The 27,979-nt window shown below is 45.2% G+C and overlaps 1 protein-coding gene across 1 annotated transcript in view; it reads left to right on the forward strand.

Moving 5' to 3' along the window:
* Positions 1–27,979, forward strand: part of RYR3 (ryanodine receptor 3) — a 477,803-nt gene that overhangs the window by 298,237 nt on the left and 151,587 nt on the right. Inside the window, 11 exon segments of the mRNA XM_074327936.1 lie at positions 3,878–4,086; positions 5,730–5,905; positions 6,792–6,828; positions 8,408–8,571; positions 11,352–11,517; positions 17,648–17,734; positions 18,149–18,375; positions 19,822–20,617; positions 22,782–22,987; positions 23,971–24,068; positions 24,867–25,004. Of these exon segments, the coding sequence (XP_074184037.1) occupies positions 3,878–4,086; positions 5,730–5,905; positions 6,792–6,828; positions 8,408–8,571; positions 11,352–11,517; positions 17,648–17,734; positions 18,149–18,375; positions 19,822–20,617; positions 22,782–22,987; positions 23,971–24,068; positions 24,867–25,004 (2,304 nt within the window).

The raw sequence follows: 27,979 nt of genomic DNA on the forward strand, positions 1-27,979 counted from the left end.
CCAAGGGTCCCCCTGTCATTCTTTCTCCAGATGGGTGTTATGCTTCAGAAAGTGGCTATAGCAGGGGAAACATGCCTCTTGTTTCCTGTGTTTTCTGCAAGACTTGTGATGATCTCAGTTCTATCTCTGAACTCTACCTTTGTGAGGCTTAGCAGGCAATGAAAATTAATGGGTTAAATACATGCTGCTGGATTGTGATTGTCAGAAACCCCCAGGCAGTCACCTGACCACCTCTCTCCAAGATCTGTGCTTCCATTACATAGTTGTGAGTTGCTCACATGTTTTTCTTCAGTTTGAAATGGATTGAAAATAGACCCATGGTTTGGATTTTCTAGAGAACTGGTTTCTTTCCAAGCTCCTGAAAAGGTGACCTCCTGGATATTCCCCTTCCTCATCACGAAATCGGTATGAGGCCTGGTGATACCAAGTTTATCAGAACCTGGGGTCCCTGACAGGATGTAAGTGCATTTGTTCTTGCCATTACCGTCCTGGATCAACAACTCTATGCATATCTTGGTTCCAGGTAAATGCCATTTGCAGATTTTCTCCACAAACCTCTTCAAAAATGTCTGCAGAATTGCGTCTCTTAGGCTGCATATAGGGAAGGGATATTTCTGTTTCCCTTTATTTTTCTGTCTTCTTCCTTCTCGAGTCTCATTTGCAGCTATGGGTTAATGGGGTTGTGTGCAAAGTGTAAATCCTTATTTCTGAGCGTCAGTGCTCACAGTACTGCCATGTGGCCTTACCAAATGGAACTTTTTATCCTGATCAACTTCCAGGAGCCATGTGGCCAATTGTGACAGGTAGCCCTTTTCCTCTAAGTGTCCTGGAGTCTTGGTCATAGGTCTTACAGTCATGGGTCTCCAGCTGCCTGATCTAGAGGCAAGCTGGTCAACTACATGACACTCAGGAAAATCGTTTGAAACGTGAAGAAGGAAGAATTCGAGCAAGTCACTGTGAATAAGAATTAGAAAGCAGGTATCCTGGCCTCAGTCCCCAGTGCTTGCTCTAGACTGCTCCTCAGGCTTCCTTGTTCACATGCTGGCTCTGCAGCGTACTAGGTGAGAGACCTTGAGCAAGTTTTCAACTTGCCAAGCCTCAGTTTCCTCAGCTGTAAAATGGGAATAATAATGAGGCGAATCTATAGAGCCCTAAGCCCAGTTTCTGATACTATAAAGTACTTGATAAATATTAGCCATTGTACTTTACCGTCATTGTTATCCCTTATCTATTATACAGAGTTGTAAAGTTAGATGAAGTTTTAATGCCTCAAGTAAAGAAGTTTTAGAAATGGAGAAATCGTTAGCTGGAGCCCCTCGAAGGCCAGGTATAAGGAGCTGATGAATTGTATCCAGTTATCAAGTATTCCCCAGGACAAAAGTGCTAGTGCCTTATGAGGACTTACCTTTGCTCTCAGTCCTATTTGGGTTTTCTCTTTTCTGACTTAAGATTTGGATTGAGCTTCTCTGCCACTGTTTTACAGAGCTGTCCCAGCTGTACCCAGTTAGCCCGTGGAAGTCCCTGACACTCTTCCCCTCTTGTTGCTGTTACATCCATGACTTCTCATGCAGTGTTCAGCTCTCCCCTGTAGAGAGAGGGCTTCTACCCTGTAGGGACAGCACTTTAGAATGAGTGTGGCCCTCTGCCCTGGGGCATGACTGCTGTTTAAATCTGTGGCATCATCCACTGTAGCACATACACACACACACACACACACACACGCCCTTGCACACTGACTGGCAGCTGGTCTATGAGTCAGAGGGCGTGGAATCTTGCTCCAATTTGTCACTTGCCCTTCTCATGACCTTGATGAAGTCTATTAGCTCCTCCGTTTTATCCTCAGTAAAGTGCTGTCCCTTGTGCTGATAGCTTAGGAATGAGGCAGATCCCAAATCCCTGAGAAAAAAAGGCTCCATGCAAATACTACCTTTTTTCCCCTTCTGCGTGTATCTTACATTGTCAGTAGGTCTGTGACTAGGAAGTTATTCATATGACCTGAGTTACTCAAAAGTCCTCATCCATGTTTCTCCACTGAGGCTTTTACACCTGCTGCTCACTCTTTCCACCACTCAAGTTAATAGAGAAGAAAAGAGAGAGATTTTCTTAAAATCTCCTGTCTCTGCCCACATCGGGGCTGGAGAGCTTCTGATCATGGCGCCAAGATAAAACTACCACAGTGGTAGTGATCTGATTGGCTCACCTGCCACCCCCTAGCACAAACCAAAATACTGTCTTGAAATGTTTTACAGCTCAGCATTCACTCTTCTGTATTCCATTTGTCGTTTTCATATCTATAAGCTCCTTGGAATCAGGACAGTTTCCTCTCCTTGCGTCACATCTCCAAGTACATAGCAGAGCCTTCTGCCCCAAAGGGGACTCAAGAAATTGGCCAAAAAGCAATCCTAATTTCACACGGGAGTCAGATTTCCAAAGGTTCCTTATTTGTGAAAACCTGTGTCTATAGAAAGGAGGTGATTTCACATATCAGAGTCCCTAGTGCAAAAATGCCACAAGCACAGCCGTGCTCAGGAGGTTGCATGAATAGATGCTTGTCTGCTCGGCCTTCCTGAGGGCCGTGGCCATGGCCACCCATCTACTAAGGACTGAGTGGCTCTGAGAGCGGCTCCCTTTCTAGACAGCGCTCTCATTCTGCTAGGACTGCACTGACGCTCTCTTAGTTAGAAATTACATTCAACGGTATTACAGTGTCCCAAATGAGTTCATTGCTTCTGAAAGCAACCACTGCAGCTTGTGAGGGATTCTTTTCACTTTCGTGACTTGCTTACATAGAAACTTTGTGGCCTAGATGGCACTATATAAGCACTGGCGCTAGGGAGCAGTGGTTTTGTCTCTGGTCTCTATGAACGAAACTCTTACTGTTAAAGGTCAATTATCCCAAAATCGGCCTTTAAATTACCCCTTAAATAAACACTCCTGTCCTAGGAGTGACACGAGGTTTCTCTGTTGGGGTGCCGACCTCTGCTTTAGGTACTGGCCTTGGAGCCCTTCCTCCCCTTCCAAGTGCTCTGAGCCTCCCAGCCTCCTACACCCTCCCAAATCCCGGATAATTGGTGCTTTCCCGGCTCTGCTGATTTGTTGGTCCACAATTAGGATTTATAAATAGCCCACAAAGAAAAACACCAAACAATTTGAAAATCTGCTTCAGTCTGTTCTGCATGGCAGTTTTTTTTTAATATGATGAGGCTACAGAAGCAAGATGGCAGAGACGAACTGTAGGAGGGAGGTGAGGCCTGTCTGATGGCACCTGCTCAAAACGCGTCTTCCTGTTTAACAGAACAGTAGGTGAGCTCGGAGGAGGGGCATTTGTAAATGGTATTTTCTAAACAGTCAGTCATAGTGTTAGCATTTAAAGCTTCTTAAAAATCATCCTCTCAAAATAGGAAGACACATTAGAGCTCTTATTTCCCTGGGGAAGATGCTGAGACCTAGAAAAGTTAGGCAATTTGCACCAAGTCATTCTTAGGCTTCTTGTTGTTTTGGGCAGGATTTAAAATTTCCCAGGGCCCAGTAGCAGTTTGAACTGAGGCGCAGATGAAGAATTTCACTTTTTCTCTTACTGGTTTTACTTTTCCAACTGATGATTATTTACAGCTTAAGAATAATCTTGGCTGGGTGATTGTTTTTTTCCCCAGATCCTTTTGAACGAAGCTCCTTTTCTTTCTCATACATCAAGTACAGCCACAGCCTCCACATGGCTCCTGTTGTTGAGTTCATGTGCCAGGAAGAAAGATGAAGGATGGAGTCCCATCTTTCCGACCGGGACTCAAAGCTGTTATGGAAGCAGAGATTTGGCTTTCTTGCAGCTTCCCGGATGGCGCTGCGGGCTGAGGCAGGGCTGTCTTTCCCCATTCTGCAGGCTTTGTGCCCATCTGCTCTCTGGGACTGTCTCAGATCGGCCGCATGAATCTCGGGATGGATGCCAGTACCTTCAAGTTTTATACCATGTGCGGCCTCCAAGAGGGCTTTGAGCCTTTTGCTGTCAACATGAACCGAGACGTTGCCATGTGGTTCAGCAAGCGCCTGCCAACGTTTGTCAATGTGCCAAAGGATCACCCGCATATAGAGGTAACCTTACACGGCGTCATGGGTGGCCCTGGCAGCGCAGGTAGGCCAAGGCACTAATCAGCCACTAATGCTCCTGTCATCACTCAGCTGCCTGCCGACGTCAGGCTCTGGCTGCTTCCCAGCCACCTCCCCACTGGCCCACAGAGCTGCAGTTGCAGACATCTTAATTGGGGCAGCTTAGTGGCATCTTACAAATGGCAGCCACCTTTCAGATACCACCTTGCTGATCAGCCCCCAAGCCTGTGGGCCACTGTGTCTTCTCCATACGGTCCTGTCCCGATATTGTCATAGTAATATAATATTCAGAGACCTTAAGTGTTGTTTCCCTAAGAAAGTTCAGTACCTATACTTCAGATGATATGTCCTAGACAGGATTCTTCTATGCTCAGATTTTGATGTCTTTTAGGCCCGGTTTAATTTCTACAGAACCATTTCCAACATTTTAAGCTGAGGTGTCATAGTTCGTTGTGATGGCTTCCATCTTGCAGGGGGAGCTGAGTGGAGCCAAAGCTTATAAGGAGCCTGATTTGGGTTCTGGTTCTACATCTACTTGCCTCTGTTTTGCCCGTGCCCACCGTGGTTTTTGTGCGGTGTGTATTAGGGGGGGAAGGGAGGCTAATGGAAAGTCAGACAAACCAACTCCATTGAAGCATTAGATTCAATGGCTTCCTTCCACCTGACTATAAGTTCCCTTAACTCACCTTCCAATCTAAACTCAACAAACATCAACTCTTAATACCCCCGCTTTCCCCCACAGTCTGACACAATAGAGACTTGTATTTCTGACCCCTGTCTGACCATGACTTTAGAAAGCTGGCTCATAAACTTTGGGAGATCATGAACCCCTTTGACAAACTGATGGAATCTCGAGACCCTCCACTTAGAAAAATCTACAAACCACACAAAAATATTTAAGCATACTCAGACCCCAGGATAAAAACTAGCCTCCAGAATGCAGAGAGAAATGCTTAGATCATACGCACATTATTATTATAAGTTTCGGTTGACTTCTTCTTCCCCCCACACACACTTTAAAAATCCAGTTTTGATTTTTCTTCCTCCAACCACTTTCCCTGTAATGCTTGTGCCCTGCCACTGGGAATCTCCCCAGTACTTGAAGGGGCCTCGGGAAGCCTCAGCAGTCAGGCTGTGGCTGTGGCAAAGATAGGAAATGCACTGGTGGGAGACACAGCCCCCCAAGGTAGCTGTGATTTCTCTTTTGAACTTTGGACTTTCTGGCTCCCTCCCCCATAGATATTCTCATGCCTGCTGACAAGGGAAGTCTTTGGAAGGATTCTCTTCTTTGGCCACTTGCCCCCAGACCTCAAAGGTCAGCCTCAGTGGACACCATGCTATGTCATCCAGATACTCCCCCCTGTCTTGCACCTACTTGTTCTCTACCGTTGACATTGCTGAAAACCCAGTGTACATGTCTTTCCACTTCTAATTTCTCTAGCCAGAGGTAGATCTGTTATTTTCCATAGGGCAGAGTCCAAGTGATGATAACAATGGTTTGGTCATCACTGGCGACAACTTTTATAGGTCGCAAAAAAGCCTTGACATATGTAATGTCACTGAGGGAAGGATGATCAGGGTCAAGGTCAGGCCCTCAGGTGTCAGGTAAGGACCCATGGTGTTTCCAGGTCGTGAGGATCGATGGCACCATGGACAGCCCTCCATGCCTCAAGGTGACCCACAAGACGTTTGGCACACAGAATAGCAATGCCAACATGATCTACTGCCGCCTGAGCATGCCCGTCGAGTGCCACTCTTCCTTCAGCCACAGCTCCTGTCTGGACAGTGACGCTTTCCAGAAAAGGTGAGGGCGAGACAGAGGTGTTCATTGTGTCTGCTGTAAAGTTGGCTTTCCATCTGTCTGTTTCTTACTCTACCTCAGCACAACTAGAACTCAGAGGGTAGGGTTCTCTCTGCTTCCAGCCAGGCAAAGAAATGAGGATGAATGTGTACACCCACGTGTGCATGCTCGTGCATGTGTGTCTGTGCAGTGCATAGTTAGGGGACCAACCAGGCCAAACAGGGTGACATCTCGTGGAAAAGTTTCTACTCTTCTTGAGCCCTCTGAATCCCTAGCTTCCTTGCAACCTACAATTACTGTTTTTGGAGTAAAAGGAGGAGATGCAATTGTTGTTGCCTTTGTGTGAAATTTGAAGCTTCTGGAGGCAAATGCTGCCTTTCTTGGCATAAGTATGTCTGATGTCCAACCCAGCAACTGTGTGACTCTTGAGTAAGGTGGCTTCTTCCTTCCTGATAAGGGATATATTCCTTGCTGTCTTTCTTTCCTTTAATGTCTTTTTGTAATCATTAATGTACGTCTGCCTGTCTGGAGCTGTCTGGTCCAGGTTTCCTCTAGAGTTTCACTATCTCTCAAGCTTTAAACAAGCAAAGCTGCCTGAGAGAATGGGAGAATGTATCCAGAGGTATCCCTGCCTATGTTATTACAACTCCCCAGCCTCCCCCAGCTCGAACTTTCCACTTGGGCTGCGGGACAAGAGTTAGAAGTCCTAGCCCTGGCTGGTGGTAGCAGTTTACAGAGGAACAAATCCCAAGACCAGCTGGAATCACTCACGTATTGAAAATAGTTTCCTAAACTTGCCTCTATTGTTAAAGGTAGATCAATTGCCTGTCAGAATTGTGGGATTCTCTCTACAGCTTAACAACTAAAACATGGATTATCTTCCCCCCAGGAAACAGATGCACGAAATCCTCTCTCAAACAACAACAGTAAGTAAATGTGCTCAGTTATGATTTTAATTATTTGAGTCTTTGCAGTGCTTGGTTATATGCCCCTTACAGCAAAGACCTATCTAGAGATCCTCTTTAATTGCCAATTACTGTGTCTTTTAATATCCATCTTGATGCTTCCAAAACTCGTCTACAGCATTTCTCAAATGGGGGAGAAACAACAGATATTCAGTACAAAGCAGAAGCTCTACCTAGAGTGTCTCATTGGGTATCGCTGTGTACTTTTGCCCGTTTGCCACCAGGGACCCGGCACTGCCTTTCTGATTAAAATGAACATCATTTGGAGAGGGTGGGATCTTAATTTAATCCATCTGTTTGCTTCTTTATGTGAATTTCCATAAGTCAACTCTCCCTCTCTCTGAGCAGTGCCAGGAATAATGTTGAAAGCAATCAAATGAGAAGAGGGAGCCAGGGAGCCAGCCCAGAAGATGGAGGTTGCTTTTGGTCCCTTTTCTATAGCTAGACAGTGTCCGAAAACAACACTTGCTAACTTCTTTTTGCTTCTTTCATGTTCTTCTTTTTACACCTGACCCCCCCTGCCCAAAAAAAAAACATTCTTGAGAAGACATGCGTATCGCTCCTTCTATAAAATTATCCTGCAATCCCGAGTTCATAGGTTAGCTGCCATCAGGAAAGAGATCTTGCAGCAGTGGTCACACAATCAGAATGTGCAGGACATTGCGCGAGGCCCATTGCGTCAGCTTCCCACTCAGTTCCCACAGCAACCCCGTGACACAGACGATCTCATGCCCTCTGAGGCACAGAGAGGACATGTGACTTGTCCAAGGCCACACGATTAATAGCTGCCAGTGCCAAGTTTCAAACCCCATTTTGTCTGGCTAACCCTTTTATCTTTCAATCAAATATATATATATGACCAACTACAAATGAAAGTCATTTCATTAAGAATAAATGTGCTCAGTTTTATAAAGAAAATAATGAAGCAATCACTTACCTTAATGCTTTAGTTAGTATTATAACATAGGGATACATTTCACAACTGTTACGATACCTGCCAAAAACTGCTGTAATTCTCAACACTTTGTCGTTGAGCCTGGTGACCATACAAATCATGTTTGGCCACAATATAGGCTTTCTTTCGCAGCATCTTTTTCAAGACTTTCAAAAAGAGTATCCTGGACTTTCCTGGAGAAGTGGAAAGTGTAGCGGGGGTTCTCGGAGCCTCGACTTTCTCTCTCTGGGGGCCAAGACAGTGCCCAGCTCTCCACAGCAGCCCAGGTCTGCCCTGAGGCCCAGGAGAGGGTTAGGGTTCTGTGCAGGTCATTCTAAGAAACTACTGTTTATTCCATCAGCAGCACTTTCTGAGAAAAGGGTGGTAGTTTCTCTGGATGCTAAAGCACAACGGTAAAGCGAAAAATAAGGAAGCCAAAGTCTCTAGTCAGCCCTTCCTCCAAGTCTAGAGCGCAATGCAATATACCTCTAGAACCACGTGTGCTTTTTAAGAAGAAAGGCCCAAGTGGGCTGCAGCATTATTTCTTCCTCCTGAGCATGCGCCCCCTAACTGGGGGCCACTCACTCCTCTGTGGTCTCTTTTCAGCAATGCTACTACGCAATCCGCATCTTTGCTGGACAGGACCCCTCCTGTGTCTGGGTTGGATGGGTGACTCCTGACTATCACTTATACAGTGAAAAGTTTGACCTGAGTAAAAACTGTACGGTGACTGTTACTCTGGGGGATGAAAGAGGACGTGTCCATGAAAGGTAAGGGGGCTTCTCACTCCCGTAAGCAGTCTTTTTCTCTCTAATCCCCACACCCCCAAAGAAGGAAACATCCAGCATCTGTTAAAAAGGGAAAGTGAAGCACAGGCTTAAAAATCCTTAAGTAAACAGTGTAGGGTCAGGGGATACTATGACAAGAGAAGTGTTATTAGAGAAAATAGCAATTTCATCACATACATAAAACACAACCCAGGGATTGGAGATATAAATGGACAATTGGGAGGTCTGGACTCCATGTCAGACTCTTCTCCGTGATTTCCTGGCAAGCCCTAATTTTTACAACTTCCAAATAAGACAGAGAAAGACCCCTGGGTGCTTGAAAGTAGTCACTTCAGAAGAAAAAAAAGATGTACCACATCACACAGCAACCGATCAAGTCAAAACTCCATATCCCAAGAGTTTGTCATGGCTGAAAGCATGAAGAACATGAAAGAGACATTACAAATTCATGAATAATAACCACTGAATAGAAGTTAGGGAACTTTAGGGAAAGCACATTTAGGCGTACCCATGCCCTCCCCCCAGTCCATTGGTGCTGCCACCAGAGAAAGAATTATTGGCCAGCTGTGCCCCAGAGGTGACCCAGAAGACCATGCCTTATTTCCACCTGACATTTAATAGACTCTTTCCCCATGCAGATATGTGTAGAGATATAATAAGTTGTGTCTCAAGATGACCTTTATCCCTATAAGTTCAGGAATGTTTTTGTAATCAGTGCCCTTTAGATGCTACTGGCTCATCAAAGGCCAGGGGTCAGGTAAATTGCTATGTCAGGGGGACCACTGTGGGCAGGTGGTTAAGAGCACAGACGTTGGAAGCACACTGCCAGGATTTTAAACTGGGTTCCAATACTTAGTAGAGACGTGACTTTGGACCAGTCACTTAACCTCCCGGGGCTCAATTTCCTCATCTATAAAATGAGAAAAATAGTTCCAGTTTCATAGAGTGTTACGAGGATTAAATGAGATCATACACAAAAATACCTAGAACAGTGCCTCAACCCATGCGCTCAATAAACATTAACTGCTATTATCACTGTTACTGCATGTCTGTCACGTTATGAGACCCAGAGTAGATGCTATAAACAACATCTGGTTTAGGTTGGAAAGCAAAGTATGTGAAAGTAGTTGACCACTCCAGACTTTCCTCTTTAACCAGAAAAACAAAAGGCAGACGTGCCCATCCCCACTGGATTGATTGCTCCAGTTTGCTGGCTATGCCATGCCAGACAGATTATTTGATTTATCTGAGCCTCAGTGACAGCATTTATTGTGAAAATTAACTGACACAATTGGCACCTAAAATAAGACTCAGTACATAGTAGGTGCTCAGTAATTCTTACTTCTTTTTCTCATATAATAAGAAATAAATACAGGATTGATTTTCAGGCATTTCAGTTTGGGGCCCTTTAAAATACGACCAAAGTGTAGGCGTGTACACTTCACACTCCTACAGCTTTACTACATTATTAATTGAATTGCATAGTAGACATCAGTGTACTTAGTACTCTAATCACTAAACAGCAGTAGGAACATGGCTGCCGTTTAACCTTTATGGAAAGCTAGCAACGGCTAGCACTCTGCAAGGAGCCGCTTGTGCTGGCCCTGCCTGGGGAGACTCACACTGAGGCATCAGCCTGAGGGGGCCCCAGACGGGAGGGGAGGACAGGAAGTGAATATGTTTACAAAGGGGATTTCCAGTCACAGGGAAAAGCGATAGATTTCTAGAGCAGGAAAGAACCTTGGAGAATTCTTATCAACCCTTGGTTTTCCAAGGTCAAATTAGATGGACCTTACGATGTCTAAAGGGGCTGCTCTAGTATCAGGTAAAGTCCCTCTCTCATTTAACCTGAGACAGATCACTTCATAGTCCTTCAAGCGCCTGGGTGCCTCAGAGGGCACGCCCCAGGGCCTGACTTAGGAGGAGACCCAATTGACTGCTCCCTGCCCACAACCCTCGCAAGGGGTTCAGGGATCACCTGGTTCGTGGTGCCACTTCTCTAAAGCCCACCCAGGATTTACAACCATACAATGAAGGTATCAGGCTTTGGAGCCTTAAAGGCTTTGGGGTTATTATAGTTGACTTTTAAATCTAAATAATGGCACCTGTGCTAGAGTTTACATTCTGAGGGTTGGTAGACAGCCAGCTGAGAAAGGCACCCAAGCTGGTAGTTAGTGAAAAATGTAGGGGGGCCGGCTCCAGGGAGCTGGGAAGGGCAGGATACTGTAGGTCGGGGAGGTGGGAGGCCATCAGAGACAACTCCACCTACTTTGCAAGTCTGCCCCGGCCCAGGCCTGCCATCCTAAGGAATGTGGCTTTGAGTTTCCAAGTGTCTTATAGACTTTTTGTCCTGACACTGGACTAGTACTCTGAACACAGATTTTTGTTTCTGCCTCTTATACCACATGCCTGAGTCCGCCTTTGGTGGTCACCCTCTCTGTGCGTCCATTTCCCATCTCTAAGGTGGGAATACTACCGTCCCCATTATCTGTTTCAGAGGGGTGAACTGACGTGGAGCCTAGAAACAGATACCTGAACGTAACACTTTTTGGACCGAAGTAGCCCAATTGATTGCCAAATCCCTAAACTGAGTTGTTCATGCCTGAGGAAACTGGGTTGAAGCTGAATGAATTCATTTAAGAGAAAAAGTGATTGGGGGCAAACTGGAAAGCCTGGGGTATTTCCTCCCAGAGTCCTGATTGCAAACTGCCCCAAATCTGTCCCAAATCTGATTCTGTGCCTTTCATCTCTTTGGCTCCTAGTGTAAAGCGCAGCAACTGCTACATGGTCTGGGGTGGGGACATTGTGGCCACTTCCCAACGATCAAGTCGCAGCAATGTGGACCTGGAGATCGGCTGCCTCGTGGATCTGGCGATGGGCATGCTGTCGTTCTCGGCCAATGGGAGAGAACTTGGCACCTGCTACCAGGTACAGGTGGCTTCTAGGGCCGAGACAATGACGTCCCTGGCCTGGGTGCCTAGGGCTCTGCTCCTCATTCTTCTCCAAACTCAGCATCCCCACCAGAGCATGCAGGGGATGAGCCCATGGGGCCCATAAACCATCTCAGGAAACAAACAAACAAAAGAGCAAAGTGGCTTCATTTCAGTACAGAATGAGAAAAAATGGGAGAGGGGCGGATGTCATATTTATTGGTTGATCAGATATACTGGTCCTCTTTCTAGAAGATAAGGAGTTTTTCCGTGGTGGGCTCTAAAAAGGTTATTCATTTATTCCATAAATGGTTCTTGTGCAACTTTTATGTTACCTGCGCTATAGAAGATGTAAAGTTTAAAAGGTGCACAGAGGTACTCTCCATTTTAAGGAACATCGATGCTCAAAATATAGACCCATAAAAACTGATTAATTTGCCAGGGAGTATTCCCTTTGCAAAAGGTGATTCTCATTCCCTATGGATTTATATAAATATGCGTTTACATAAATAATGTTTCCCTACTTCGTTGACTGTGAATTCTGCTAGAACTACTCAGGAAAACCATCAGTTGTACACATGTCAGTTTACCTGTCATTAAGCACGAGAAGCCTGATTTCCTTTAAGCAGGATCTTCGTCTTTGATGGCCAGGTAGGCTTGGGAAATTGCCACATATTCTATCCTCCTTTTGAAGTTTTGCAATAAACATCAACTTTGAGAAATACTTTAGAAAGAAACCTGTCTAACCAGGCACTTCTCAAGTTATTTAACCAAAAAAATACTTTTTTGTTTGCCTTTTTTTTTTTTTAACTTTAACAGTTACTAGTGTTCTATCAGCCTAGACTTCTACCAAGCATACCTGGGAAAAGCTAAAATAAGGAGTTTAATTTCTGTATTAAATCTTGACACTCCAAGGGTAGAGTGGAGAGTCTCACGTATGTGTGGACAGATAGTGTTATCCAAGTTCAGAGAGGGAAGAGCTCTCCTCCATTGAGACTGGTCTGAAAAGTGTTCATGGTGGAGAAATCTTGATTTTGAAGTTGGAGAAAGAGAAAAAGAATTTGTCCACTTGGAGAGAGGGGAGTATACTAGGTTGAAAGAATGGCACAGGAAGCACTAAGGAAATAGGGAAGCATACAGTATTATGTTTGAGGAACAATGGACAGACTAGTGTGAGGCTTTATGATGAGTGGTGAGAAAGTCATTTAGAAAGGTAGGGAGGTATTGACAGGGCATGAGGAACTCAGGGAAGGTTGCTGACCCAGGACAATGGTACGCAGTAGTGAAGGAAGCTTAGCTAGCTACAGCAGATAAAAAGCATCCTGCTATGTAAATGGATGAAACCCTAAATTCTAGAGCTAGCCCCAGGTCACAGCCTCCAGGCTGAAAAGCCGCCTGGCAGCCATTTGTCTGGCCTGTGGTTGGAGAGATGGCATCTGGAGGGGAGAGATAGAGGAGTTGCCCCAAATCTGAAATGTTTGGTGACCAAGAACAGAGAGACCGATCCCTTTTGGGGGCCCGGGGACAGCCTGCTGGTATGAGGCAGCTGCCTCCTCTCCAGTACCTCCTTCTCCTCCTGGCAAAAAGTGGAATCATCAACCCACGCAGCAGGCTTGGTCCAGCAGCTGGGGCCCCACCAGCTGTTCCCAGAAAAGAGGCCTTTTCGAAACCAACATTGAGGCCGAACGTAAGATATCCTTCTAATACTTGCTCAAGATTCTACCTTCCCCCCAGCCCCCTGAGAATGCTTATATCCATTACTGCTGTCCTTCAGAATCCATTAGCTTTTTTCCCATTAACTTCTGAAATGAGCTTGACTGAGGGGTCCTCCCTGAGCTGCAGAGAGCTCTGAGGCATCTAACAACTTTTAAGGCTAGTTGGGCTTCAAAGGTCCCTAAATAAATAAATAACCCATGGCATTCATAGCAGCAGTGCCTGGCCTGCCTCAGGGAAGAGAAATTCACGAGATGTTACAACAAAGAGCAGGGCACTGCTGCCATTTTCATTCTATCTTTCACAGTAGTTTCTGGGTGACATTGGGATAGTCACTTGTTTTCTCTGAGCTGCATGTTGGCACATACCCCCGGGACACCTGCCTCTACTCCATGCATATAAATCCTGATTTCTCCCTTCGGCTTCCTGCCTCCCACAGAGGAATGTGTCTGTGAGTGCAGAGCGTGTGCCAGGCCTCTCTGCACCAGAGCCCTGGGGAGGCTCACACCCAGCCAACCCCCTTTTCATTCCAGGCGTCAGGCGAGACGCTAAAGTGTCCAGCTGTACATCTGGTCCCCCAGCAGTGGGATAATTATTATTCTGCAGCGATAGCCATTTTCATTTTTCAATTATCTCGAGAGGAGCAGAGCAGCAATATTTATACACTGGCTTTCTATTCAGATAGGACCAGTAACCAAAATAATGAGAGAAGGATTCTCTCCAACAATATTTTTTGAGTTCCCCATTAAATACTGCTATGTAATTTGAATACCTTTTTCTGTCCCTTGTAATGTAATCACGGGTGAAATTAGAAATAAAATGTATGTTCAAGACATACTATTCCTCGGTAATTGACAGCCCAGACACACTGCTCTGAGAAGTTGGCCGGCTGTAAGATTCAGATTTACAAAGGGGTTAGTTTTCAGTTCATGCCAGTTAGTATACCCTGATCTTCACACATAATTAGAAATAGAATGTCTGGATCAGCCAGTGATAAAATGTACCTTAAACACAAACGGAAAAATATCTGGGACTTCACAGCAGCCCCAAATCTGGGCTCACTGCTCATTCCATTAAACTGTAAGTTCCCCATCCAGCGTATAAAGTCCTTGAGGGCAGAGGCCTTCTCTCACGTTCACTGCTGTATCCCCTGTAGGTGAAACACCTAGTGAGTGTTTGCTAAGTATTTGTTGTCAAACTGCCCAACTCAGCTATGAAGCCACTATATTCGTTTTTTAGTTGCTGCCTAACAAGTTACCACAAAATTAGCAGCCTTAAAAAGCATCCGTTTATTGTTTCGCAGTTCTGCAGATTTGACTGGGTTTTCTGCTTAGGTTCTCACAAGGCCAAAATCAGGGTGTTGGCTGGGCTGAGCTGCCTCTATCTGAGACTCTGCAGGGAATCCACTCCAAGTTCTTTCACATTGTTGGCAGGGTCCTGTTGTGGTTGGAGACTGAGGTCTGAGGTCCTTGTTTCCTTGCTGGCCATCAGTCAGGGCCACTCTCTGCTCCCAGAGGTACCCACATTCCCTCTCACATGGCCGCTTCCATCTTCAAAGCCCCAAGGGCATATCCAACTCTTGTCATGATTTGAATTCACTGACTTTCCCTTCTGCCCCGAGAAGGAGAAAACACCTACCTTTTAAGTGTGCATGTGACTAGATTAAGCCCACAAGGATAATCTCTATCTTATGGTCAACTGGTTAGTAGCCTTTCTTACCTCTGCACAGTTCCTTCTGCCATGTAACGTACATGATCACAGAAATAACCCCAGGAGTCATGAGGGCATCCAGGATTCTACTTACCCAGTCACCATTTTTAACCTTATGTATACCCATCATGAGCCCACACTTGTGTTATCTTTCTATTATAGTGACTGAAGAAAAAGTTCCTCAGTTCATCGTGATGCGGTTGTACTCTGCAGGATAGAAATACACCTACCCCAGGGCATCCTAAAGGCTTTCAGAGCACGTCCTCTTTGCAGGGAGTTTCGAGGAGGGCCTTGGCATTTGGCTGGGTAGTTTATGAAGTTTGCAGGATCCGGTCCTGAGGAACCTGAAAATGGGCCACCCTCTTCAGCCAGTAGCACTCTGTACCACTATGATTTAGGGCAGCACAGGGAACTTTCAGCTGAATACACCTCTCTCTCCCTGTGAGCACAGACTCATGAGCTGGTCCAGGTGCAATTTCCTCAGCCTCCAGAGCTCCCCTTGCATCAAAGTGTGATGACTTGAGGTTTTCGCGATGTCCTAGATGCCACTCAGTGGGTATTTGAGAAATCTAGGGCCAGCCCAGGTGGATTTTAGCCACCTTACGGCCAAAGTCCCACCAGCATCAGATCAGAATGTCCTATGTATAGCTCTCACCACTGTAAACCCAAAGCCTGGCACAAAGCAGTTGTATGACAGGCACTAAATAATCGTTTGTGAAACATCCGTAACAAAGCTTCTTTCAGACATAGCGAGGCAGTTCTAGCCATCCTGTCCCTATACTTTGGTTTTACAGACACTTATCCACTCTTATCATCCATGGATACCTGAAGCACTGGGGATGAAGTAAACGTTTGCCCCTGAACTCTGAGCCCACTGCAGTGTGCTGGAATGACCGTGTGCCGGATACAAGGCTGGGGTGTAAGCAGTCTTCCCTGCTTCTTTTAAGTTGCAGCCCTTAAAATGTGTGTTTTTAGAAATCGTATCTCTAAATGCATCGAAGCAGTTCGTTATGTAAAGGAAGCCTGTAACAAATACCCTGACAAAAAGAAAATTCACTGGATTCATATTCTATTACCACATAACAAATTACCATAAACGTAGTGACCTAAAACTGCATTCATTTATTGTATCATAGTTTCCACGGGTCAGGAGTCAGGGCACAGCTTGGCAGCGTCCTCTACTCAAGATATCACAAGGCTGCCATCAAGGGGTCAGCCTGGCTTTGTTCTTTTCCGGAGCTGCGGGTCCTTTTCCAAGCTCACGTGGCTGTTGACAGAATCCAGTTGCTTGCATTCGTAGAACTGAGGCTCCATGTCTTTCTGGCTGCAGCCTCGTGAGATTCCCTGGCATTCCTTCTCACATGTTCCTCTCACAACATGGAGTTTACTTCTCCACGGCCAACGGGAGAATCTTTCTTTCCAGTCTGCTGAGATGGAGTCTGATATAATGTGACCTAATCAAGGGAATGACAGTCCTTTCACTTTTGCCGTATTATGTTTGCTAGAAACAAGACAGGCTCTAGGGGAGGAGATTAGATGACGGGGTGACTCACGGAGGAGGTGGGGCACCTTAGGGTAGGTCCACAACACCCAATATCCCCTAATTTGGTGAGTCGGGAGAGTTGCAAGAATTTCCTAATGTCTGAATTTGCTTAAAGGCAGAGTACGTCAGTTGGTGGAATTAACTGAATTCCTTCCTCCATGGCCCTCCAAGTCTGATCAACAGCCCGCCATCAAAGTTAGCAAATGATAAATGGAGCCCCAATGTCATAAATAAATAAATCCACATGCCTCATCTAAGTGGCAGCTAAAAGACCGTCAGTGAATCCACACCATTTACTGTAAGAGCTAGAATCATAAAGAGAGAGAAGGGGGTGGAGACAAGTCCAGAGGAACCAAATGAAAGGAGAGGTTTGAGAGAGGAGACAGGCTCTGGAGGCAGCCTCTTCCTGTTATTCTAGGGAAGCACCTCAAGGCCCCTGCCTGCACAGCAGCAAGTCTTAAGTGTGCGGATGATTTCTTCTTCCAGGGACTTGGGCAATCTCTGAAGAAATTTTTGATTATCATGACTGGAGTGGGGGTGGATAGCACTCATGACATCTAGTAGGTAGAGGCCAGGGATGCTGAAAATATCTTGCAATGGACAGCCCACATAGGAAAGACCCAGCCCAAAGCATCCATAGTCCCAGGGCTGAGAAGCCCTGCTATAAAAGGCCTCCTGTGCTTGCCTGACCAATGTCTATTCACCTTCAGAAATAATACTGAAGTCACCACCCCATCTTTAATTATTAATATCACCTCCTCTGGGCAGGTGTCTCCTGCTCTCTGAAGAGCCAGTACATCTCATTGTTCCGTGCCCAGGCATTGCCTTTGCTGGCAAGTTAGTGGCTCCCATCTGTGACTGTCCTCCTGAGCACTGGAGAAAGCTGTTGGCTTCAGTTCCATGAACGAGAGAATGAAATGCTGTGAAATGGTGCAGCCCCAAGCAGGGAGAGGGAGAGAGTGTGGGACATGAGGAGCAGTGACAATACCTGCCAGTAGGGACCAGGTGTCTGAGAATTTCTGAGCAGGGGAGAATGACCAGCCAGTGAACTGTCCTCTTGCAGCTTAAGTTAGAGTGAGAGCATTCATTAAAACACCCAATGACGTAGCCACCTGTGATTTTATAATTTGGGGCAAACCTCTCAATTTGTTTTGGTTTCCAGGTAGAACCCAATACAAAAGTGTTTCCGGCAGTCTTCCTGCAGCCTACGAGCACGTCTTTGTTTCAGTTTGAACTTGGGAAGCTGAAGGTATTTATCTGTCCCCTCATCTAATGGCTATGATAAGAGAAGACATACTGACCATTAGGGGGGAAATCTCAGGACTCAGAAAACAGGGGAATCTGTCACTCCCTCACTTCTCATCCCACCCCCACCCCCACCCCCAGACTCCTACACTTGACTGTGAAATTCATATGACAGAACATAGGTTCTCATTTTCCCCTTCTACTCCTGTTGGGTACTGAAATAATTCGTTAAAGCTCATATAAACTGTTAGAAAAGGTCTTAATTAATGCTGGTAAAGTCCTTGCAGGTCCCTGGATACATTTGTCTCTCTTGAATTTACACTAATCCTGTTGATCATCATGGGCCAGGCACATTATCCAGCCACAGAATGTCTTGCATGTGTGCTCTCCTCTCGAATGCCTCTCTGCCTTGCCCCAGAATGCAATGCCCCTGTCGGCGGCCATATTTAAGAGTGAGGAAAAGAACCCAGTCCCACAGTGTCCCCCGCGGCTGGACGTCCAAACCATCCAGCCCGTGCTCTGGAGCCGCATGCCCAGCAGCTTCCTGAAGGTGGAGACCGAGCGTGTGAGCGAGCGCCACGGCTGGGTGGTGCAGTGCCTGGAGCCCCTGCAGATGATGGCACTCCACATCCCCGAGGAGAACAGGTAGTGGAGGGGCCCGCAGAGGACGGGGCAGGCCCGGGAGGCAGTGAGGCAGGGTCCAGCAAGCCCAGAAGGGAAGGAACACCATCCTCACTGGCCAAGGGCCCTGCTGAGTCCCAGGATGACTGTCGATTTCCCCAAAGCCTCAATGTGTCTCCTTTCCCTTCCCCACTTCCGGTATTTACTCAGAAACAGCAGGATATTCAAGGGGATTTGCCTGCCTCAGGGCCTTCACTGTAGCTCCATGTGCCTGCATTCAGGAACACTGCCATGCCTTTAATTAAAAACCCTACTGTGACTTAAAATATATGTTTATTGATGGCAAGAAGGGGACGAATGGGGCATATCTCGCTTGCTTAGAGAACAAAGAATCAGGCTCCTGGCCTCCCCTCATTAAGAAGCCCTCTGGATCATGGCCTGGGTTCAACCCTGACTATGTCATTTTCTGGCTACTTGGCTTTGGGTAAGTTAACTTCACGCACTCCACGCCTCAGTCTCCTCATGGATACAGTGGGATAAATGCCCACCCCAAGGATTGCTGGGAGCGGGGGGAAAAATGAGGTTGTGTAGGTAAAAATCTAGCACAGTTTCTGTGTGTAGTATGAAGTAAGTTCTATTTTTATGGATATTACCCCTTGAGCTCTTGGACTAAAAAAATAAAGTAATAGAGGGTAGAGGTATTTGATCCCCGCATAGTTCCCTTTTAGATATTCTATTGGGTCCTGGACAGCAATAGGAGAGCCATGGAAGCTAATTGCAAAGGGTCTCCAGATCCAGGGGGAGGAGCAAGACAAAGTGGAAAATCTAAGTAAAGATCAGATCCCACACCCTAGGCCCCCACAAACGAGGGAACAACACACAGGCAAACAGACCTCTAAAGTCAGGGAGGAGAAAGTGAATTGATTGTGTTCCCTCTCTGGACAAGAGTGCAGTGTGTTTGTTTTCAGGGGAAGGGAAGCCCCATGAATGATGGGAGATTGGAGGTTGTACAGGTGATGTAAAAGGTAGAGTGATGGAGGGCTTCATCTCCATCTTCTGAGGGCCTCTTCTGTCAGGAAACAGGGGGTCCCCTTGAGCCTACAAGTGAAAGGACCAAGTCACCTCTGTCATATACCTTAAAGTTTTTCAGTGTTGAGATTTGGGGTTTTTCCCTAATAAGGAAGACTTTAATGTTTAGTAAGCTAGGATCTTTTTTAAGTCTTACAAACTTTTGAGACCCTTCAAGTTAAACATGGTGGGTTATCAGGAACTGGGACGTGGACCAGAACTGGGAGAGGAATAATGACCTATAAGGGAGAGTGGGGCAGAGACGCCTCCATCCTTCTAAACCCTGTCTTTCTTCATGGTGTTGGGTGAAATCCCTGGGGATTCATAGAGCAAAACTCTGCTGAATTCTGGCACACTTTTCTCCCTGTGGAGTGGTTGATTGCTTGTGTCATTCATTGTCAGGTGTGTGGATATCCTGGAGCTCTGTGAGCAGGAGGACCTCCTGCAGTTCCACTACCACACGCTGAGACTCTACAGCGCTGTGTGTGCCCTGGGGAACAGCCGAGTAGCCTATGCCCTGTGCAGCCATGTGGACCTCTCCCAGCTCTTCTATGCCATTGATAACAAGTACCTCCCCGGCCTGCTTCGGTCTGGTTTCTATGACCTGCTCATCAGCATCCATCTGGCCAACGCTAAGGAGAGAAAGCGGATGATGAAGAATGAATATATCATCCCCATTACCAGCACCACCAGGAAAATCCGCCTGTACCCAGACAAGTCCAAGAGGCATGGGCTGCCTGCTGTCGGCCTGAGAACATGCCTCAAGCCAGGGTTCAGGTTCTCCACCCCTTGCGTTGTCAGGACCAGTGAGGAGCACCAGAAGCAGAGCCCCGAGATCCCCTTGGAGAGTCTCAAGATGAAGGCACTGAGCATGCTGAGAGAGGCTGTGCAGTGCAGTGGGGCTCACATCCGGGACCCTGTTGGGGGGTCTGTGGAGTTCCAGTTTGTGCCTGTGCTGAAGCTCATTGGAACCCTGCTGGTCATGGGGGTGTTTGATGATGATGACGTTCGGCAGATCCTCCTCCTGATCGACCCCTCTGTGTTTGGAGAGCACAGTGGGGAGACCGAAGAGGGAGCAGAGAAGGAGGAAGTGACTCAGATAGAGGAGAAGGCAGTGGAGGCTGGGGAAAAAGCCAGCAAGGAGGCTCCAGTCAAAGGCTTGTTACAGACCCGATTACCGGAGCCTGTCAAGCTGCAGGTAACTTGGGGACCTTGGAAAGAGCTGAGGAGGGAGACAGTACAGCCAGTGATGAGGCTGGGACTGCGGACACTGGCCTGAACCTGGAGGGTAGCAGAGATGCTCAGCGTACCCATCGGTCATGCTCATTTCTGATACGGAATGTACTCCCTAAGTCTCCCCAAGGCAAAACAAAGATGCCAACCCTCATCAGTGAGGCCTGTGCTTTAGAATTGTTTTTCGGGTACCAGCGATGGATTTGCCCTGGTCTTATCTTTTACCCTTTGGGACTAAAGGGTTCATTTGTGAGATCCTGTCTAGAGAGGGCAAGGAGCCTTTGGCCGTGGAGTACATCAAAGGCACTGGCTCATCGAGTGACCACACTCATCACCCGCTCTCATTTATTACCTGCTCTGATCACCAAGCTGATGTTCCACTAGCATTCAAAGAAACTGCCATTTGAGCTAAGGAAAAGGTCAGGCTCATGGAGAGCTGCCCCCTGGGCATCACCTAGGAAACCTCAACGCTTCCTAAAACACACTCTTAGCAGATGTAAGCTAGCGTCAGGGACGCACTGAAGACAATAACTTTAGTCTTCTGGGCACTGAGAAAAGAGAAGTGAAAATGAGTAGAGTAGAACAGTCTGCCTCACAGAGTGAGCCTGGCTCAGGCATCTCTGGATTTCAGTTTCTCTCCTCTGCCCCTTACCTACCAATATAAACTTGCCCAGTCAACAGCCATGAGAACCTTAGCTTTATGATTTGTGAGATGTAAATGACACTATAGTAAACCACAAGATTAAAATGCATTTTTATAAAATGTAGTATGAAAATGTTTTATAAAATGTACTACAATAATCTGCAGTTGAAGCTCTCTTATCCAATGTGATTGGATTGGTAGGTGGTCAGTTAATCAAAACATTGAATATAGAAGAGTAGCATAACAAATTTTACATATATACCTTAAACCTTGTATTAAAATACATATGTGCTATTCTAATATAGGGCTAATGTGAGTCTCTGCCTGGCACATAGCCTTCTCTTGCACATAGATGACACCTGTCATGCACCATCTACAATTGCCATTTGGGGATCTTTAAAGTAGATTGCACATTTAGAGGTAATTGGAAAGCTGAGTGCAGAATGCTTCTAGATTTTTATGATTTCCCACAATTTATTGCCTCACACCCAATTTTTAGCATTTTTTTTTTAAACTTGCCTTTCACAGATGTCCCCTATTCATTCAACTTAGTTTTCCTATTTCATTGGCTCATATAATTGTTTTTTTCTCTTTGGAAATTTATTCATTTTTAATAATTTTATTAAAATATAGGTAACATACAATATTATTTTAGTTTCAGGTGTGCACCATAGTTATTCCACAGTCATGTACCTAAAGAAGTGATCACCATGATAAGCCCAGCAAGGCTCATATAATTTTAAGTTAAATGTTGTAATTATAATCACAAGTATGATGCATATGCTCTGCGTCCTCGTTCACCTGGCGGGAGCAGAGGTGTGCAGAGCCTGTGCAGCTAGGTGAGAGTCCTCCATCGCCCAGACTGACTAGAGAGAGTCTGTATCCCATGAGGGTTAAGTGGAGGTGGGTTAATAGAACTTTAATAAAAATATCAGGAATGCAGTGAGGATTAAAGGAGATAAAGTATGGCAAGTGCCTGGCAGAATGTCTGGCACCTACTGCTCAATAAGTCATGGCTATTGTTTTTCTTATTAGTAGTCTAATAGTGATAAGATTAGTAATGACAATCCTAAAGATCTAATCACAGAAGAACAGTGCTGATAAACAGAAACAGTGGAAGCTGGAAGATGTCAGGAAGGAGCAGTGCTCACAGTGCAATTCGGTGATGGTTTCTGTACTGAGCTTAGAGCCCTGGGAGGACACTCTCTGAGAAATGCTGTTCTCTCTCTCTCTGCAGGCAGATTTACTCTGTCTTCAGTGAGCTTATTTCCCTGTTGTCCTCCTGGCCCTAGTAGTGAAGAGCTGGTCTCTGGATTCAGGCCAGCTTGGATTCAAGTAATAGCTCTATATCCTCCATGTGACACCGAACAAGTTGCTTAAATCGCCTAAGTCTCAGTGTTACCATCTGTAAAATGGGGATGCTAGGTGATTCACCAGTTCACATAAAGTATGATTATATTAGCATTTATGTGCACTTTTGTTCCAGATGTGTGAGCTCCTCAGCTACTTCTGTGACTGTGAGCTGCAGCACCGAGTGGAGGCCATTGTGGCATTTGGCGACATTTATGTCTCGAAGCTCCAGGCAAATCAGAAGTTCCGCTACAATGAGCTCATGCAGGCCCTGAACATGTCTGCCGCTCTAACTGCCCGGAAGACCAAGGAGTTCCGCTCACCCCCACAGGAGCAGGTGAGAACCCCTTTCTGAGTCTCCATCCCATTCCTATGGGAGAACTTGAACCCTACGGAAGAGGGCACGTGAGAGTTTCATGTGCGTGGAGCAGCCCCGAGAGCTGTAGGAGATGAAACACCGAGCAAAACACCAGGAGTCAAGCCTAGTCCTATGCTACTGACATCTGAGGAGCGCCTGCCAATTACTTTTTGAATAGGAACATATCCTTCCAAACAAAACTTCACATGGGGCAGGGTTTCCTCCTTCCCCTCACTCGCTCACACCTATGTCCCTATCACGAAGTCAAAGACCAGATCACTGTCAGGACCCAACTTGTACCCCAGCAAGGATCCACCAGTTAGAAAAATTTCTGTCCAATCCTTCCAGAAGTCACTACTCTCTTTCAGATCAACAAAATATGGTCACCGTTTCCCAGCGTATAAGAGTAGGTGCACAGTCTTACTCATTTAAGGGCCTAAACTTCCTTGCCCAGTGACTGAGGCCCTCACAAAGCCCCCCAGCCCCATGAAGGCCCCCTGTCCCATGAGTGGGACTGAATAAGTGAATCCCTTTCTGTAAGGTGTTGTCTTTGTTCTTTGCAATACCCCATCTTGTTGTCAGCCTTGCCCAGATGAGAAGGCTGCTTTAAAGAAACTCAAAATGCTGGTGAGAAACTTGCAAATGAGAGAGGGGAATCTTGTAGAATAAGAGTTTCCATTTGTCCCACTGTTCAGCTGCTCGCGTATATCCTGCAGGCTGCTTGGCCACAGCTCCCTGGGTGTTCAAAAGAGAAGAGAGATCTTTCAGTGAAGAAATTCATTTCCTGTCTCTGAAACCAGATCTTTGGATCTTATCTACATTTCATAATACAAGCAGCCTGTTCATAAATTGTTGCCGATGTGACTACCACCTTTTTATATTCATGGCACAACTTGGTCCAATTACTTTCCTAACCTATTTTGTAGAACATACATATTTATATTGGCTTAAAAATGGACCACATAGCTTGGCTTTTAAAAGATTCACTTGAATGATACTGCCCCTGCCCAGACGCGATCCGAGAAGAGCTGTATGACTTCCATGAGGACCTTCTTACTCACTGTGGTATGCTTCCGGGATGCAGCTTTATCCAAGACAAGCCTGTTCCTGATTCCTTCATTAGAAACTAGTGAGGGAAGTGGGGCCTGGACTGGGACATTATTTTTCTATTTTAAAATTAGAAGACTAATTATTCAAGAAATGATTCTATCCAAACCACTTAGATCAGAGCAGATATAGGAAATAATCCTGGCATAATTCGTGACTGAAATTCTTTCCACCCAGAAGAGACTTTGCTGAGGTATGAGAAGGAACAGGTTCTATGAAGAAGGAAAGCAAATAACTGATCCTTACATAGACTTCACCCAATTTACTTAACATTAGGTAGTTGGGACTCTACGCCCAGCTGAGCCAAAATTCGGATTCTTTCTGCTTTGCAGCTTCTGCAGTGACATGGTATTGTAACTCCTGCCCTTAAGGACTCTGAGCCAGCAGTCCCTACTCTGATCCATGTCTGCTGGGGTTAAGTGGCTCTTAGCATTTGTGCTACTTGTACCTCAGTGGATGGAGTAATATATTGGATAATAGATGGTATTTTCATTTGAAATAACTGAATGTTAACTCTTTCTAGAGACTCCAGAGCCCTTTGGGGGTATAGATTAGAAAGAGTTAAGTCTTGGGATTGAAATTGCTTGATGTTCTTGTATACTAGAAACCATGTTTTTAAAAAATTTGCCAAAAGACATCATATAGGTAAATACTTAAAGTTCCAGAAGAGTGGGAAGCAGAGTTTTCAGGTTCTTTCAATCATACGATGGTTTCATATACTATTTGAGATTTTCACTCTGTTCTGTGATTTGCTAGGGGTTCCCCTGGAGGAAGAGGAAGAGGAGGAAGAGGACACTTCCTGGACTGGAAAACTCTGTGCCTTGGTGTATAAAATCAAAGGCCCTCCCAAGCCAGAGAAGGAGAAGCCAACAGAGGAGGAAGAGAGATGCCCTAGTAAGTGCCAGTGCCTTTCAATCGTAATACTCCCCCAACAGGCTGCTCTTCTAAGACTTGACTAAGGAAATTGGCTTTCTAACAAACGCCATCAAATAGAGATGGCCTGCTTAGCTTGAAGGATGCATCCGGGCATTCTGTTATAATTGGTGATATTTCCTGTATATTTGGGGCTATGCTTTTCTTCTGATTTAAGGAATTTGCTTTCAGAGTCTTCTGAAAACTAGTTTAAAATGCCCAGAAACAGATTTCTGTTCTTTTTTCTTTTATGTTCCCATAATCTTCCTCTCCTAACCATTGTTGCTTCTGACAGTTTTGCTTGTGGTTCCTGAACATTGACAGTTGTCTCCTGTGGAAATAAAATCATAAAAGGGAAGTAAAGGAAACAGGATGTGAGGGTTGAAGGTGGTTGTTTTTGGTTTTTTGGCTGCGATTTTCAAAATGTAGCATCCTGGAAGACTTTGACCTTTTGCAACAATGCCAAACCTTGTTCAAATTCATTTCTGTAATCCTTACAGTATAGGTGACTCCTACAATTTGACATGTGGAAACAAGATCATAATTTCTTCTACAGGGCAGTTTATTGTCTATAAACCATTAACATTTCAAGAGGAAGATTGTCTGCATATATATATATTATATATAATCACTCTGCTTTATGGTATCAGAGTCTGCAAATATTTCATTTGTCTAAAGAAGAAGGAAGTTCCCAGGTTTAATATAGTCGCCTTTTATCTTGTTCCCTGTTCCTATCCATCTTAGAATATGCTTTCAAATCATAGACTAGAGCAATAGACTGTCAAGATATGATTGGTTTGTCTGAAAACACTACCCTGGGGTTCATACATCTTATTGCCCTTTATATTGACCTTCTATCTTTGTCAGAGTCTCTCTGAAGAGAACGCATCCTCACCATTTATCAACAAAAGTGTTGAAGCCTCTGGAAAAGGGGTGTAGGGTACTTGGCAGCAGCTGCACTAGTGACTTTTGATCAGTCCCATCGGTCACCATGGAAAGAGTAGGGTGGGTATTTGGTGAGGATGTGCCACCAGGATTCTAAAGGCACAAAAAAGTGAATTCCGATTCCCTTTGTGATTCCTGCCAAAGCAGAACTAGAAATAGACCGAGCTGACCCGTATTACCTGCTGAGAGTCTATTTTGAAAGTGGATGTTTCTAATAGAATATGTCACGACTAGGTGTCCTCCAGGGTGACCATTTCATGTGAGGTAAATGGAGTCAGTCAGATGAAATCACCTGGCTCTGTGAAGTCTCCCTAACTTTAAAATGGTGCCCAGGCTCCAAGCATTGCAGGCTTTCGCACTGCTGCCACAGGCCTCAGGCAGAATGACCACATTCTGTCTCTTCTGCTAGAACATGCAAGTCTGAGAGGCCAACCCTGGGTGAGATGCCATGTCTTCATCCCATGCTGCTTCCCTTCCACCAGCAAAGTTATGAGAGGTTCAAGCTTTGTGTTGTAAGTCTTCTCTCCTGGAGTCCCAGAATTAGAAACAGAAGGTGGTCAGGCATGTGTGGTTGTCAGCATATGGGTTCCCTGCCACATGTTCCAGAGACTCAGGCCAGCATCGTAAGAGAAAAATCTTAGGAATGGTTTAACTGCCACACCCCCAAAATTGTTTTTAACTTGATCAAATGGAGACAGTGTTTCTGAATAGATAGCCAGTTGCAAAAAAGGGGTCAAAAATCCCTGAAAATATTGGCGACTTTTTCCATGTTATTGCTTATCTGATTTCTCTTACCTTTGCATGTAATGAAATATTAAAAATATAGAAAATAACATGCTATAGTGAATTAACAATTTACTAAATACTTCTTATAAACAGTCAGCCCTCTGTATCTTTGGGTTCCACTTCTGTGGTTTCAACCAACTGTGGGTCAAAAATATTTTTTTTCAAGTTACAGTATTGCTGACACATACTATGCAATTTGACGTAAGATGTTGCCTGTAACTGAACATGTACAGACTTTTTTCTTGTCATTGTTCCATTCCCTAAACAATACAGTTCAATAACTATTTGCATAACATATACATTGTATTAGATATAATAAATAATCAAGAGATGATTTAAAGAATACAGGAGGATGGCATAGGTTATATGCAAATACTATGCCATTTTATAAAAGGGAGTTGGGCATCTAAGGATGGGCGTTCTGGAACGAATCCTGCACAGACACTGAGCAATAGCTGTATTAGTTGACTGCTTTTTTTACTCTTCCATTGTGTAGTTGAAGGAAATAGGACTCAGAAGAATTAAGGGATACTTTCATTTATTGTTTCCACACTTACCGGGTTCCAGAAAAATTTTTAAGTGACTGAATGTCACCAGACCAAGGTAATCAAGACGAGTAAAGCTGCGATTTGATTCAGGTCACCTGACTGATTCCACATTTTTTCCATTGTTTCATGAAACTTGCCAAAGAATTTATCAGCATATATACCAGGAGCCCCCAGTGTAAATATTACATACAAAATGGTTTTTTAAAACCATCATCTTTTTATCGTACTTACTATGTCTGTGAGGCAACTCACTACTTGACTTATTGTTGTATGTAGGAAATCTGAACCCAACAGAAGTCAAAATTTTTACATCAGAAAAGTCATCCAAGCCAAAGAGTTTTCAATTTCAAGGTGTTGCATTCTTGAAAGTGTTCATTCTTTATGAGCAATTGGTGTTGACCAGATGACCTGTGGGGAAGCCTCAACTTTCCTAGGAAACAGGAAGCCACAGTATCCTCCTGAGAATCCTGCTAGCTGGCTCCGTGTTGCAGGGATTTGCTTAAACTAACTCAAGCCCTACTGAGGATGAAAGCTGTTACAATCTCATCACAAGATTATATGATAATGAAGCTAAAATCTTGTAGTAGCAGCCCAGCCCACCATTCTCGGTCACACTTTGATTTCATATCCCATCCAGCAAATTCCTTAGAAAATCTTTTGCCTGTTGGTTCTAGGCCT

The sequence above is a fragment of the Rhinolophus sinicus genome, linkage group LG03, assembly GCF_036562045.2.
Source record: "Rhinolophus sinicus isolate RSC01 linkage group LG03, ASM3656204v1, whole genome shotgun sequence".
In the NCBI taxonomy this organism is placed as follows: Eukaryota; Metazoa; Chordata; class Mammalia; order Chiroptera; family Rhinolophidae; genus Rhinolophus; species Rhinolophus sinicus.